The sequence below is a fragment of the Manacus candei genome, unplaced genomic scaffold (genome assembly GCF_025592945.1).
Source record: "Manacus candei isolate 608988 ecotype Guabito, Panama unplaced genomic scaffold, ASM2559294v1 h1tg000127l, whole genome shotgun sequence".
NCBI lineage: Eukaryota > Metazoa > Chordata > Aves > Passeriformes > Pipridae > Manacus > Manacus candei.
Window position 1 is genome coordinate 257,238 of NW_026138175.1, and position 14,061 is coordinate 271,298.

At 62.9% G+C, this 14,061-nt stretch overlaps 1 protein-coding gene across 1 annotated transcript; it reads right to left on the reverse strand.

Moving 5' to 3' along the window:
• Nucleotides 1-55: 55 nt before the first annotated feature.
• CSF3R (colony stimulating factor 3 receptor) lies at nt 56-6,427 on the reverse strand. The gene is made up of 16 exons (XM_051770930.1): nt 6,298-6,427; nt 5,430-5,525; nt 4,847-5,146; nt 4,640-4,763; nt 4,377-4,546; nt 3,523-3,677; nt 3,189-3,342; nt 3,011-3,093; nt 2,706-2,919; nt 2,360-2,548; nt 2,027-2,128; nt 1,603-1,749; nt 1,253-1,393; nt 1,043-1,133; nt 795-876; nt 56-659 (listed from the first exon to the last, which is right to left on the reverse strand). Exons 2-16 carry the CDS (start codon nt 5,497-5,499, stop codon nt 282-284), a joined length of 2,400 nt encoding a protein of 799 aa, XP_051626890.1. The 5' UTR covers nt 5,500-5,525; nt 6,298-6,427; the 3' UTR covers nt 56-281.
• Between the last annotated feature and the right edge of the window lie 7,634 nt (nt 6,428-14,061).

Here is a 14,061-nt window from a genome sequence, read left to right on the forward strand (position 1 = left end):
CCTTGTCCCGGCCCTGTCCCCGCCCCTGTCCGGTCCCGGTCTCTTCCTCGTCCCCGTCCCTGTTCCCATCCTCATCCCCATCCGGTTCCCGATCCCGCAGAGGCGCCCGGGTTGTTCTCAGCACGTTCCTGTTTATTGCGGAGGGGTGACAGGAGGGGACACACAGTGCGGGATGGAGCCGGGCAGCGGTGGATCCCCCATCCCGGGTCCCCGGTGGCGGTGGATCCCGCATCCCGGTCCCCGGTGGCATTCCCGGTGCCGCTGCCCGGCTCCATCCCGCGCTAGTCCGCCCGGCACTCGTGCAGCTCCTCGGCCCCGCCGATGCGGAGCCCCTGCAGCAGCGGGAAGCTGGCGGGGGTCTCCTCGGGGACCCACCAGTCCCCGGCGCCGTCCCCGCGGCCCCGCAGGTTCTCGTAGAAGCGGGGTCCGGGCTCGGGGAGCAGCCGCTGCCCCCGGTACCCCGCGCCGCCCACCCGCGCGTACTGCACGGGCTCGCCGGGGCCGTCCTGCCGCACGTAGGGCCGGGGCAGCGCCGAGGGGGCGGCGGGCGGCCCGGGGGGCTCCTTCCCCGGCGGCTTCCCCGGGGCCCCTTCCAGCACGGTGACGGTGGAGATGGCGGCCGGGCCGGGCTCCCTGGCGGCGGGGACCAGGAGCGGCTCCTGGGGACAGCGGGAGGTCACAGCCGGTGCCACCTGCCCCTGGTGCCACCTGCCCCTGGTGCCACCTGCCCCCGGTGCCCCTCACCGCGGCCCTGGTGGGGAGCAGGGCTGGGGGAGCGGCCACCCCGGTCTCACCTGTGGCAGCACTGCCGGCACCCACTTGCCCAGGCTGCTGTTGGCGGGGTCAGGGACGCTGGGCCAGAGCTGCTCCTTCACTCTGGGGACCAGGGGACGAGGGTGCTCAGCCAGGGGGGCTGGAACGGGCGGGCTCGGGGCTGGGCTGGCTCCTGCCAAGCTCACGGCGGGATGTCACCACTCCCAGGACCACCCTGGCCAGGGGCTCCTGGGGCAGCCCAGCCCGAGACAGGGCTCCTGGTACTCACCTCTCGTTCTTCTGGAAGCAGATGAGCAACAGTATGAGCAGGAGAAAGGCCAGCCCCAGGGTCAGGAACAGGAACTGGATCTCAGTGTCATCTGGGAAGAGGGACAGGGTCACAGGGAACTGCGGTGGGCACTGTCAGCTGCACTGGGCCACGAGGCCGGGGCAGGACCCGGGGTCTGGGGATACCCTCCCCCCGTGGCTGCCCCCTCACCAAGCACTGTGGTCACCAGGGTCAGGCTGGTGCCGTTGGTGCCGCCGGCAGCCGTGGATGCCATGATGTGCACCTTGTACAGGGTCGAGGGCCTCAGCCCCCGGATGACAAAGGAGCTGAGCGAGGGATTCACGGTGGCACCTGGGGACACACAGAGCTGTGGTGGAATCCCCTCCCCTGCACAGCCCCTTGGGTCTCTGCTGGCAGGACCCGACCCCCTCTGAGGAGGGCACAGGGTCTGAGGAGGGCACAGGGTCTGAGGAGGGCACAGGGTCTGAGGAGGGCACAGACCCTGCTGACGCCCACACCCAGCACGTCGAGGCGGGACAGAGGGCACGCTCAGGACTCACTGGCCATGTCAGCCATGCTGTTGGCCCAGAAGATGGTGTAGTTGGTGATGAAGCCGTTCTGCACCTCCACTGGCAGTGGCTCCCAGCACAGCTCGGCCTCTGACTTGCTGATGCTCCTCAGGTGGAGCTTTGGGGCGTAGGACGGTGCTGGAAGGAGCAGGACAAGGCACTGGGCACTGAGCAGAGCCGCTGCCTTGGGTGGGAACTGGTGTGGGGGGCTCCCACTCCCGAGGTGTGGGCATCAGGCCCTGCCCACACCGTGGGTTAGCTGAGAACACCTCCAGAGATGAGCCAAACCCAGCCCCGCAGGCTGAGCTCTTGGGCACAGCCCCTGAACTGGGGCTGTGTGGGGGAGCACTTGTGCCTCCTTTCAGGAGGGCAGAGGCTCGGGGGGGCCCGGGGCAGCCCCGGGGGGCACACGTACCCCTCTGCTGGGAGTAGGCTGCGGTGTGGACGGGCATCCCGACGGCGTCCTTGTAGAGGGGGTACAGGGAGATGTTGTACCGCTGGAAAGGCTCGATGCCATCTGCAATGCAGGGCAGGGGGGCGGGCGCTCGGGGCACTGTGCTGAGACCCCCCGGCTGTGCCGCCCCCGCCCCACAGAGCCAGCCCACCCTGCCCTGGGAGCGGAGCCAGGGGAAGGAGGGAGGGTGGGGAGAGGGCTCGGGGCAGGGTTTGGTCAGTGTGGGTGTCAGCCCCCCGGGACAGCCAACCGGGGGGGCAGGGACCACCCGGCAGGGCAGGGACCCCCACTTACACTGGATGAGGGCTGCAGTGGCCGCCCGGTCACGCTCCAGCTGCCAGCAGGCGCTGCAGTGTCCGGGCTCAGATGTCACCCGCTGCCACTCCAGGACATAGGCGGCCACCGGGGCCGGCGGTGCCTCCCAGTGCACCCTGAGGCTGCTGATGTCCCGGGGCTCGGCCCAGAGCCCGGCCAGGGGCTCACCTGCATGGCACAAGCAGCCGGGATGATGGGAGACGGGAGCATCCTGCATCCCTGGAGTCAGCCCTGCTCCTCGCCCTGGCTGTGCACCCCCTGGCAGCCTGTCTGGGGGAGCAGAGCCCCCCGGGGGGCACACAGAGGCTTCAGGCACTGCCCTCACCTTTCCTCTCCAGGAGGACAACCTCGGTTGCTGCCGACTCTCCGGCGGCATTGTAGGCTGAGAGATAGACCCTCCTGGTCCCCGTGGGCGCCGAGAAGTTGCACTCGGTGTGGGTGGTGTTGCAGACGGTGGGGGGGTCCCTGCCCCTCCTCCTGGGGCTCAGGGTGACACGGTAGCCCAGCACTTGCCCATTGGCCTCGTGCCGCCGTGGGGCCTGGGCACAGGGGGGTGTTGGTCCCCGCAGGGATGTCGGTCCCCGGGGTGATGCCCCTGCAGCCCCCGAGTGCCCGCCCGCCCCCGCTCACCTTCCAGCGCAGCTGCACCTCCAGCCGCCCCCCTGCCCCGGCCGGCCGAGCCCCCCACCACGCGTCCAGCTTCCCTGAGGGGGCTGCAAGAGGAGGAGCTGAGAGGGGCCAGCGCGGCCGTGCCCCAGCGCTGTGCCGCCTGCCCGGGCACAGGGGACCCCTGGGGGACTGCACCAACCTTTCTCGTGGGTGGTGTAGTTCCTGCCCGGGCTCCACTCGCTCCAGAAGGCCAGTGCTGAGCTGCGCCGGCAGCGCAGCTGGAAGTGGTACCGTGTGCCGAAGAGGAAGCCGCAGCGCTGCGCGGTGCCAGCCCGGCCCACGATGCCAGTGACCTGGTGGCAGCCAGAGTGAGGGCTGTGCTGGCTCCTGCCTCAAGCAGGAGCTGGCCCTGGTGTGGGTGTGAGGGGACACCTTGTTGTCCTCCTCCCACACGAGCACCCTGCTGCTCCCACTGCTGGGAGCGCAGGGAGGGTCCCGGCTCCTGCCCGTCCCACCGCCCCGGCCGCACTCACCAGGCTCCAGGCAGGGTCCTCGGGTGCCCGGTAGCGCAGCTCACACTGCAGCTCCATGTGCTCCGTGCCCCGAGCCACCTCCCAGGCCAGGGCAACGCAGTCGGTCTGGAAGGGGATGGACTGGATGTTCCTCAGGGTTGGGGGGTCCAGCTTGGCTGGAGGAAGAGCAGGAGAGAGCTGGAGAGATGCCGTGGTGGGCAGAGCCAGGGGCCATGGCCTCACATGCATCTCTCGTTAATGCCAGGACCTGCAGCTGGGGTTCTGCAGCAAGAAATGGCAAGAAAGCACCCTAAACCATTTAGGAAAACAGCTTGTGGCAGGGGACAGGAGCTGGTGCATGTCCCTGCCTGAGATAGGACAATGCTCAGGAATGCAGCACTGGCACTGCTCTGCATCAATGCCTATGAAGGGAAAACAGATTTCGTGGGGCTTGGTGTCTGGAAGACCCCACATTTGGGTTTGCCCACAGGTGAGTGTGGCACAGCCATGGGAGGGCTCAGCTGGTTCCTGGGCAGTCCCTCCCTGGGCCCAGAGCAAGGAGGATAAGCTGCTCCATCTGGAAAGGCTCCTTTTATAAATAGTTTATAGGCACTGGATCCATTATTAATAGACCTCCTGAATAAATGGGTAATCAATTGCTGGAGGAGCTGTGGAGTGCAGCAGGTCAACCGGCAGCTCATAACCCGCCGCACGCGCTGCTCGTGGAACGCGGCGCTGGCACCGCTTCATCCCGGCAGGACATCCATCACGGAACCCGCCCGGAAAACCTGACCTAAACCCCGACCTGCTTTAATGGCACTTTAATACCCCTGTCACCGCTGACGAGCTTCCCTGGCCCCTGTGCCGTCACTCACCGACGTCCATGGGGTCGATGCAGAGATGCTCTGACTCGGCCGTGCCCAGGGCGTTGGTGACAGACACCCAGATCTCCATCTCCCGGTACAGCTGGAGCAGCGGGCGCGGCACCGTGCAGTGGCTGTGCCCGCCTCGCGGGGTGCAGCCCGTCACCGCCTGGGCTCTGCTCCTGCGGCAGCCAGAGGAGTGGGCTCGGGGTCCCTCCGGCAGAGGCCGGGGCTTGGCAGGGGTTTGGCGGGGGCACCGCGGCCCCGAGGCTTACCCGGCACACTTCAGTGCCACGCTGGTGGGGAGGTGGCTGTCGGCTCCCTGCTCCCACTGGCACGTCAGCCCGTAGTCGCCGAGGTTCAGGACACAGCTGAGGTTGAGGGGCTTTGCAGGAGGGTCTGGGGGAGAGCGGTTGGGGAAGAGCCTGAGCAAGTGCCCATCCCGGGTGGGGAGGGGGGTGACACGTGGCAGCAGCACTTACAGCCTGCCCTGATCTCGGCCATGCCCACGCGCTGCTTGGTCCCATTCCACTCCACGCAGCACCACAGCCTGGCCTGCGTGCGGTTGAACTGGGGCAGGGTGAGCTCGGACACCTCCGTGCCCCCCGGACCCTGGCGCTGGCTCCCAGCCACGGGCTTGTTGTCCAGCATCCAGCTGATCCGGACCTTCCCCCGCTCCAAGCCCTGGCAGAGTTCCCTCTGGATGGTGCAGGTTGCTGTGACGGCCGAGCCCAGGGTCACAACGGGTGAGCCCACGGCCACCAAGGCGCAGCCCAGAGTCCCTGCAGGCAGGAAAAGTGTGTCACATCCTGGGCACGGCTGTGACAAAGCCAGCTCAGCTTCTTGGTGCCCAGGCAGGACAGAGGGATGAGCCTCTTCCCTCAGACAGGCCCCCCAGCCCTGGAGAGGAAGAGCCGGGCATTGGGCAAGCTGCCAGCACGTGCCAGGCCCCATCCTGCCCGCGCCCGCTGTGCCACTGCTCTTCCTGCCAGCCAGGATGGGCACGGGGTGCTGGGGACAGCGGGGGCACACGCTGTGGGACAGCACAGGACGGGCCCCACTCACCGCCCGGGCAGAGGAGCAGGAGCAGGGAGAGCTGGAGTAAGGGGGCTGTCCCAGCACGGCGCCTGGCCATGGTCTCCTCCTCGGCTTTGGCATCACCTGGAATGGAGAGAGCGGCTCGTCCCGGGGGTCGGCAAGGGCTGGGGCCGAGGCGGGCTGGAGAAGCCGGGCTCCATCGTCCCCGGCGCTTCCCGGAGCAGAATGTCCTTTAGCTGTCAGCGCCAGCCTCTCCCCAGCCCTTCCGACACCTCCGCCCCCGGCTCGGCCGCCCCCGCAGGCGCCGGCGTGGGCAGCGCAGCGGAGGCGCTGGGACGGGGGTCCCGCCCCGGCCCCGCTCCCCACCCGGGCACAGCACCCCCTGCCCGGCCGCAGCACGGGCTCAGGGCTCAGTTTATCTCCGTTATCTCCAGCCGCTGCCGGGCAGAGATTTGCGCTTTGAGGGCGGGTGAGCGCTGGGGCTGTGGAGGGCGATCAGCTGGAGAGGGAAGGGAGTGACCGACGGCAGCACAGCCTGAGCTGCGGGTCCTGCGCACGCCCCCCGCTGTCCCCCTGCCTGGGGCTGGGAATGGCCCTGCCGGCGGCCCCTGCCTCTGTCCCTGCCCGGCCACCGGCTCATCTCTGCCCCGGCCGGGTCCCCGCCGTGTCCCAGGAGGGGCTGCCCGTGCTGTGCCCAGCTCTGGGTGCCCACAGCAGTTCCCTGCCCCCAGCCCCAGCCGACGTCCAGGGCGAGATGAGGGACTCGAGTGCGGGAAATGGGACAGCAGCCACCCCTGAGCACCCAGCACGTGCGGCTGTCCCGGGCAGGGGACAGGGCAGAGCAGCCACAGACAAGGTGCTCAGTGGGACCTGAGCACCACGCAGTCGTCCCTACCTCGCCCCCATCCCTGCTCCTCCTCCGTGCCCGGTGTGTCCGGTCTCCGCTCACCGCCCGCTCCGAGCGCCGGGTTCGGGCTGCCGGCGGCTGGCCGTGCTCAGCCTGTTTGCTAACATGCTGCTTTCCCCGTTAGTTCCTCAAAACCAGGGCCGTTAATTGCTGTGACGCTCTGAAGAAGGTGATTGCAAAACACTTCCCTGAAGGCTGCGACCCCCTCGCTGCCGCAGGCAGGAAAGCCCAGGGCACACAGACATCCCGAGCAGCGCCAGCCCCCACCCTGCCCGCTCCAGCGGCCGGACCTGGACCAGCTCCTCAGGCTAATGCCCTGGGGCCACCAGGCTGGGCTGGGAGACACGGTGGCGGACTTTGGGGACAGGTCCTGCAGGGGGACATGGGCTGGGGACGTGGGCCTCAAGGAGCAGGAGGCAAACCCAGCTGTGGCTGCCAGTGTGATGTGGTGCTGCCTGGGTGCACCTCACAGCCCCCAGCCCGTGTCTGTGCCCATGTGCATGTGGTCCAGCTTGCCCCAGAGTGAGGGGACCCACAAGATGCCCAAGGGCAGCCCATGACCCAACCTTCCCACCAGTGCTCCCAAGTGCCAACCATTTACGCAGGTTATTCCAGCAGCTCCTCTCCCAGGGCTGACCCGGGGGCTCACTGCCCCTGAGGGACCCCCATGTCTGGAGGGATGGGGCTGCCATGGGGGGTAGCCAGGGGGTTGCCCAACCCACCACGCACTCACAGCCTTCGCAACCACGGCAGCTGTTGTGCAAACTGCTGTTTACTCCAGGGTCAGGGCTGTGTGTCACCCTCATGGTACATTACAGAGCTCACGCAGCCCCACACTGCCAAAAACTGGGCTCCAGCACAGCCCCCTGGGAGCAGAGTGCCCTGGGGTGGGGGAAGATCTGGCACTGCCTCCCACAGAGCTGGAAGGGGGTGGCTGGGGGCTCTGACCACCGACCTCACAGCTCCCAGAGTCCAAGCAAAGGCATTTTCCCCCAAATCTGCCCTGCCCAGAGGGGGCTGTGCTGCTGGCAGGGGTGGGGTGGGGGCTCAGCACCCTGGGCTGGGCCATGGGGTCGATGCCCACCACTGGCCTGGCCTGGGGGAGCTGCCCTCGCAGCATCTCCCTGGGGTGCAGCAACCCCCAGTATTTGGGGAGGAAGCTCAGGCCGTGCGGGCTGTTTACCAGCAGGAATACCCGTGGGTAGCCATGGAGACGTGGGCATCTCCGTGGGAACTGAGGGCGCAGCTGCAAACACCCAGCTGGACACGGCCCGTGGGGCCCCCCCGGGGTCCGTGCTGGGATCCCACGTCCCAGCGTGTGCAGGGGACCCCACCTGCCCCGGCCTCACCCCATCCCTGCTCCACAGGGAAAGGGCCTGGCCCGGGAGGCTCCGGGCGTGCCAACGTGCCCTGGGAGCAGGGATGGAGCGGACCTGCCTCCGTGGCACTGCTCTCGGTTCCCCTTCAGCTCTGAGTCACCCTCACAAGCCCTGGGATGGGACAGGGGACGAGGGAGGGCACAGGGTCCCATCCCTGCAGAGCCCCTGCAGCCAGAGCCACAGGGCCTGGCCAGCCCAGGAGCAGGAGGGTGCATGAGGAGGGGGCTGCCAGGGGCAAAGCCTGGGATGAAGCCCGAGGGTCCCACGGTGAGGCTGTGGCTGTGCAGAGGCAGGGGGGACACAGGCCATGGTGTGGGATAGCACAGGGAGCACGGTGTGGAGGGAGGGTGGGTGGGGGCTCATGAGGCAGGTTTTGGGGTGGTGGTGGGGCAGTGGGCTCCCCGGCCATGGCACAAGAGCCTCCCAAGTCCGAGGCCATCGGGCGAGGGGGAAGGGGAAAAGGGGAAGCGGCCGTGGGGCTTTTCCTGGGTTGCAGAGTGTGGGATGGGGACTGATGGCACTGGGCAGCAGCCCATGGACAAGGCCAGACCCCAGGGACAGCTCTGGTCACAATCTACAGGCAGCAGCCCCACATTCAATGCTGGGGGGGGTGGTCTCAGCTGCCTCCGTGTTGCCAGTGCTCCTGACTCCATCCCTGCTGGGTGGATCATTGCTATTAAGCAGAATAAAGTACATTCCTGGTGTGTATCAGCTCTGCTGGCAGTCAGAAACAGCCCCCCCAAGGGCTTTTCCCTTTCTTCTTTTTATTCCCTAAATAAATAAAATATTGCCAGTCATGTAAGATGCAAGATCTAAGTGCAAAAGCTGCTGCAGTCTCTAATGGATGAGGAGAGCTGGTTAATTGCTGCTCAATATATTAATTCAAACAAACCCCCCTGCTCAGCTGCCAGCAGAGGGGAGGGAGCAGAGGGCTCCCTGCTAAGCTGCCCCATGGGTGGGCACACATGGTCAGGACGGGACCCTCGACTCGGGACAGCAGCACAGGGGGACACAGGGGAACGTGGGGAGCCCAGGCTGCCAGCACAGAGCTGCTCCAGGGATGGGAGCCCAGCTGGGACCCTCCTTTGTCTGCAGGCTCTGGTCTCCCAAACCCCAGGGATGCCCCTGTGCTCATCCCTGCCCTGTGCCACCACCAGCTCCTCCCCAGGGAGGAGGCTGCAAATTGGAGAGGATTGATGGTGGGGGGCTGACCTTGAACAGCTCCCAACACATTCCTGCAATTAATGAGGCAGGAGGATTAATTTCTGCGTGGCAGATCTGGGGAGGCCCTGGTGGGCACGGGGAGGGGGAGGAGGGAGAGCTGAGCTGCCATTATTCATCTCTAATCTGTGAGACACCAAAGGGATGCCAGGGCTCGTCTGAGCAGAGTGATCCAACGGGTGCAGGGTGAGAGGGAGAGATCTCCCATGGGCCCACCTACCCCTTGCCTGTCCCTGAACTCCTGGCTCTGCTGCCCAGGTACCTGTGGGGGAGGAACCTCCCCACATCCGATGGCTCAGCCCTGTGCCAGCACCTCATCCCCTGCCACTCCTGGAAATTCCCACTCCTTTCTGCTGAGACACTCCAGAGCCCGTGGAGCATCTTGTCCTTCTGCCATTGCTGAAAAGAAATCTCCCTTTGATGCTGTCCCCCACCAAACCACCAGGGGTGGTTTTTTTGCCCCCACCCCATGCCCACAGTGCCAGGCAGCACCTCTGAGTCTGATCCCGGCCGCCAGTGGCCCCTCCTGACACTTCCCAGCAATCAGGCTGCAAGCACAGCACTATTATTTTTCTGCTCTAATAAACACCTCTGACAATAATAGAAAAAAATCGGCTTTCATCTGGAGAAAAGGATACCTGGGAATTATTTACTCAGAGTCAATAGTGGCAGGTGGGGGGCCGCCAGCCCAGGCAGGTGCCAGCAGCTGCTTGTGGCTGGAACATTGCATGGAAAAGGGGCAAAGCCCTCTCAAATGACCTCCCCTTGCTCCTGCTCCCCCATCTTGGCTGTGCTGATCAGGGGAACCCCCCTCTTTCTCTGTCCATGCCACCCTGGGACACGCTGCCACTGCCAGGCCCCTGGAAGGCACAGGGGGGCTCCAGGTGCTTGAGCCGTGGGGTGGGAGCCCAGCTCAGAGCTGGCACCTCTCCTCTGCCTCTGCTCGGGTCTGTGAGAGCAAGAACTGCATGGTCAATTGAGCTAATCACAGAGGCAATGAATGTCTGCTCCGAGAGGCTCTAAACATCCCCGCTCAGAGCCAGTGACACGAGGAAATAGGAATCCAACCAAGCGGCCTCCAGAAGTGTTTTATTCCCCATTATTTTCATTAGCTGCCTTGTAATTTGATTTGTCCCTCTCCTGCTGCTGGCTGGCTCCGTGGCCAAGAGCAGTGACAATGAGACACCGTCAGGAGCCCGGCGGTGCTCGGGGGGGTCGGGAGTGACGCAGCTCCCCCGGCCCCGGGGCTGTGCCTGTGAGAGGGGACTGAGCTCTGATATTGCCCCCATCTCTCCCCAAAACCCCTCGAGGCTCAGGCTGTGGTTCCCAGCACTGCCAGTGCTCTGCCTGGGGGGCACAGGGTGAGGGCCTCCGGGTGCTCCTGTGCCCCTGCTCCCGCTGACATCCCGTCCCCATTATCCGCAATTTCCTTGAAAGCTGTCAGGCCTCACCGGGGCCCCTTTGCAGATGAAGAGAGGAGGAAACAAGCAGGTCTGCATTTATCCCACTAGAAATTAATCCCCCCCTTCTTATTTAAAGGTATCAGTGAATGAGGCCAAGTTGTTAAGTGACAAAAGAAAAATGATTCTTGCCTTCCAGGGTTATTAAAATCATGTTCTACAATTTTAGCAGCCACAAGGAAGCCCAGATAATGACAGATGATGATAATCCATCTCCAGCACAGCCTGGTCTATAATGATACTGCCCATATCTCTTGTATTACCACCAATTACTCAGCGTATAATGAAAATGTACATCCATTCTGGGGAGCTGCGTTTGCTGCCTCTGAATCCAATTTCTCCCTCTCCTTCTCCTGGCCCTCTCTGGCTGCAGCTGGAACCCCCGCCGTGCCTGGCTCTGGGATCAGGGCTGAGGGTGTCCTGTGCCTGGCCCTGTCCTGGCCCTGCGGGACTGGAGCTGCGGCTGCACGGGGGCCTGTCCGGGACTCAGGGAGGAAGGGAGAGGCTTTGAAATGCAAATTGCAGGAGGAACACGAGGAGATAACAAAGCAAAGTGAATCCTCTCTGGGGCACCGAGGTGGCAGCTCGCAGGTAACCCGGCCAGGGCAGCCCTCAGGAGCTCCCAGCAGCTGCCAAAATCCACTGTGAAAGTGCCTGTCCCAGTGCTGAGCTGGCATCATCTGGCCCAGCACAGCACCACCCTGCCCAGCACAGCACCACCTTGCCCAGCCCCACCCTGCCCAGCACAGCCCCACCCTGCCCAGCACAGCACCACCTTGCCCAGCACCACCCTGCCCAGCCAGCAGCATCCACAGGCCCCAGCCTGGAGCAGAGGTCCTATCACACCCCCAGTGTCACCTTTGGCCGTGACACAGGGTCACACACCTCCCCCCATAGCCCTGTCCTGGGGAAAATGCACCTCTGAGCTCTTCCACCCCCTCCCTGGAGGCAGCTGTGCCTCCCCCCCCAGGACTGGCTGCATCCCCCAGCAGGGCTTAATCCCGTTAAATCAGAGTGGGAATCGCTCAGACCCAGATGAGCCTCTGATTGCAACTGGATCTGCTCCTGCCACAGCACCTGGAAGCTGCACAAAGCTCTCCCTGTGTAAGATTAATGTAGATATATATTTCATCTGGATTCTATTATCTTTCACTTTATTCAGGTCAAAAAGCAGGAGACAACATCTTTTAAGATGAAAACATAATCTTTTGGAAAATTGAAAATATAGATCATTGTTTGGGCAGGAGTCTGTGTGTGTGCTGCTGCCTCCAGCCCTGCCCCAGAGACCCCCAGCCCACCCTGGGGGCAGCTCCACGGGGGTCCCTGGAGCAAAGGAGCATCTTGTGCTGATGGAGAGGAGCTGTAAGTGGGAAAGCTCCCAGAAAAGCTTTGTGTGTGTGTATGTTTGTGTGTGTGCCTGCCCTTCCCAACACCCACTGAATCTCCCCATTTACAGACCTCCCTGGAAATGCTTTTCCTTGGAGCAGAGCTCTACAGCCAGTTAGCTCGTTAACACAGGCCTCCAGCCAGCAGAACTTGTCTCATTATTTCTTAAATTAAATGCCTTTATTTTTTCACAACTTTGTGTAATAAATCTGTGTGTGTTTAATACATAATTAAGGGCCCCTCCTGCTCTGAGCTGCTCTGGTACTGCCTTCCCCAGCACAACTTTACATGAGTTATTAAAGAACAGAGGTGCATCCATTAATTATTTCATAAATATTAACAAGCCCCTAATGGCTGGAATCCTGGAATAACAAGTTTCCCAGGGAGTTAAGTTTCAAAAAGGTTGTTAACTACACTGACCGCCGGGCTCTGGGAGCCCCCGGGACCCCACGCCGTGGGTGAGGGTAACAGGAGCTGTGCCAGTGCCAACTGCTGTGCTTGGAGCCCTCAACAAGATGGACCTAAACTGAGGATGGACCTCACCTGGAACACGGCTTTAAACTGAAGGAGAGTGGGTTTAAATATTGGGAAGAAATTCTCCCCTGTGAGGGTGGGGAGGCCCTGGCACAGGTTGCCCAGAGAAGCTGTGGCTGCCAATGGACCTGGTGTGCAGGGGGTGAAGCGGTGATGTCTTGGAAACCTGGGATGACACTGATTCATTGGGGCAATTAAAGCTCTTTCTGGCCTTTTCTCAGTGGTATTTTGGCATTTGGCTCGTCGTGAGTTACAGCACCTTCTTCTCGTGGGGAAATTTATAGCCACGAATTTTGCAGATCCCAGTAGAGCATAATTACCTGCTGAGGGGAGGCAGGAGCCTGGGCAGCAGCTCTGCCTGCAGGGAGGGCAGTGGTGGCTCCAGCTCCAGGCAGGGGTGTTCCAGCCAAGAACTCCAGTGAATTCCCGTGGGCTGGGGCTTCTGGAAGTGAGAAACACAGAGTCAGAACCACGGGGTTTGGCACGTTTTCATTCCACCCTGCAAATTACCTTTTGTTGAGGGAAGATCCCACGGACTGAGCGGGAATTCCCTGCAGAGCATCCCTGTGGGATGCAGGTCTGGCAGTGCCTCTGCCCTGCTCCCAGATCCCACATCCCCAACATCACCGGGATGGGAGGACACCACTGATTTAATCAGGGTGACAGGAGCAGGGGCCCTGGAGGCTCCCTGACATTGGTGTCACTTTGTGTCACAAGGCATTTTCTAATGTCCTTTGCCAGTAACACAATCACCTTCTCGGGGTGAGAGGCACTTGTTTCTCATCCATTATGATACAGACGTTGCTCCTCAGCCCTCATTAGTGCACGGGGGCAACACGTCTGGTGTGCTTAGAAGTGTCACATGGATGAGAAATATATTCTTGCCTTTCAAAGGCAATAAACAACCTCTGTTGTGCAACTTCCCTCGGGGCCATGGGGGTGACGGGGGCTGTAGAGCCCACCCAGCCTCACATCTGTCCCTGGGGAACCGGGGCTGATCCCGGGCCTCAGTGCTGGGACAGGAGTGGTATTTGGGGAGGTCTGGGGGCTTGGGGGACCCCCATTTCAGCCACCAGGAGCTGGGTGACCTGCAGGAGGGCACTGCAGGGCCCTGGCAGGGATGTTTTGGACCGGAGCAGATCCAGCCCCAGTGGTATCTCGGGGCACCATCACCCCCCTGGCAGTGCCAGGGCTGACCTGAGCCAGGACAGGGCTGGTCTGAGCCAGGACAGGGCTGGCCTGAGCCAGTCCAAAGCACCTCCAGACAGCGGGGTTTGAAGGTGGCTGCCTGTGCTCTCCTGACCAGGGAGCTGAGGCAGTTTATCAATGTATGTATGTAGTGAGCTTTCAGCTCACCTTCAAAGCCCCTGACTCCGTGGTGAGCAGCTCCGCTCGATTCCGCTCATGCATCTTTCATCTCGAGTGAAAAACGAGGGTTTTTTCCTTTCAGTGTTTGGCTTCAGAGGCTGAGATAACATTAAATCTCCTCCTCAAGCAGACCCAGAGGGGCAGCTGCAGCTCTGCTCCCCCAAAAGCACCACACTGCCCTCAGGGACTATGCCCAGTGGCACGAGGGAGGCACAGAGTGACCAAAAGTGAGGGAGCAGGAGCCAGGCAGCTCCTGTGTGGTGCAGGATCATGTCCCCATCGTGGTCATCTAGGCCTGTTATAGACATGAAGCACTTTGATGAGCCAGACAAGCACTTAAAGAGTGCTAAACCCACCAACAGGTCAAAATGCAACTTCAGCTCCTGCCCCAGTGGGGTCCACCC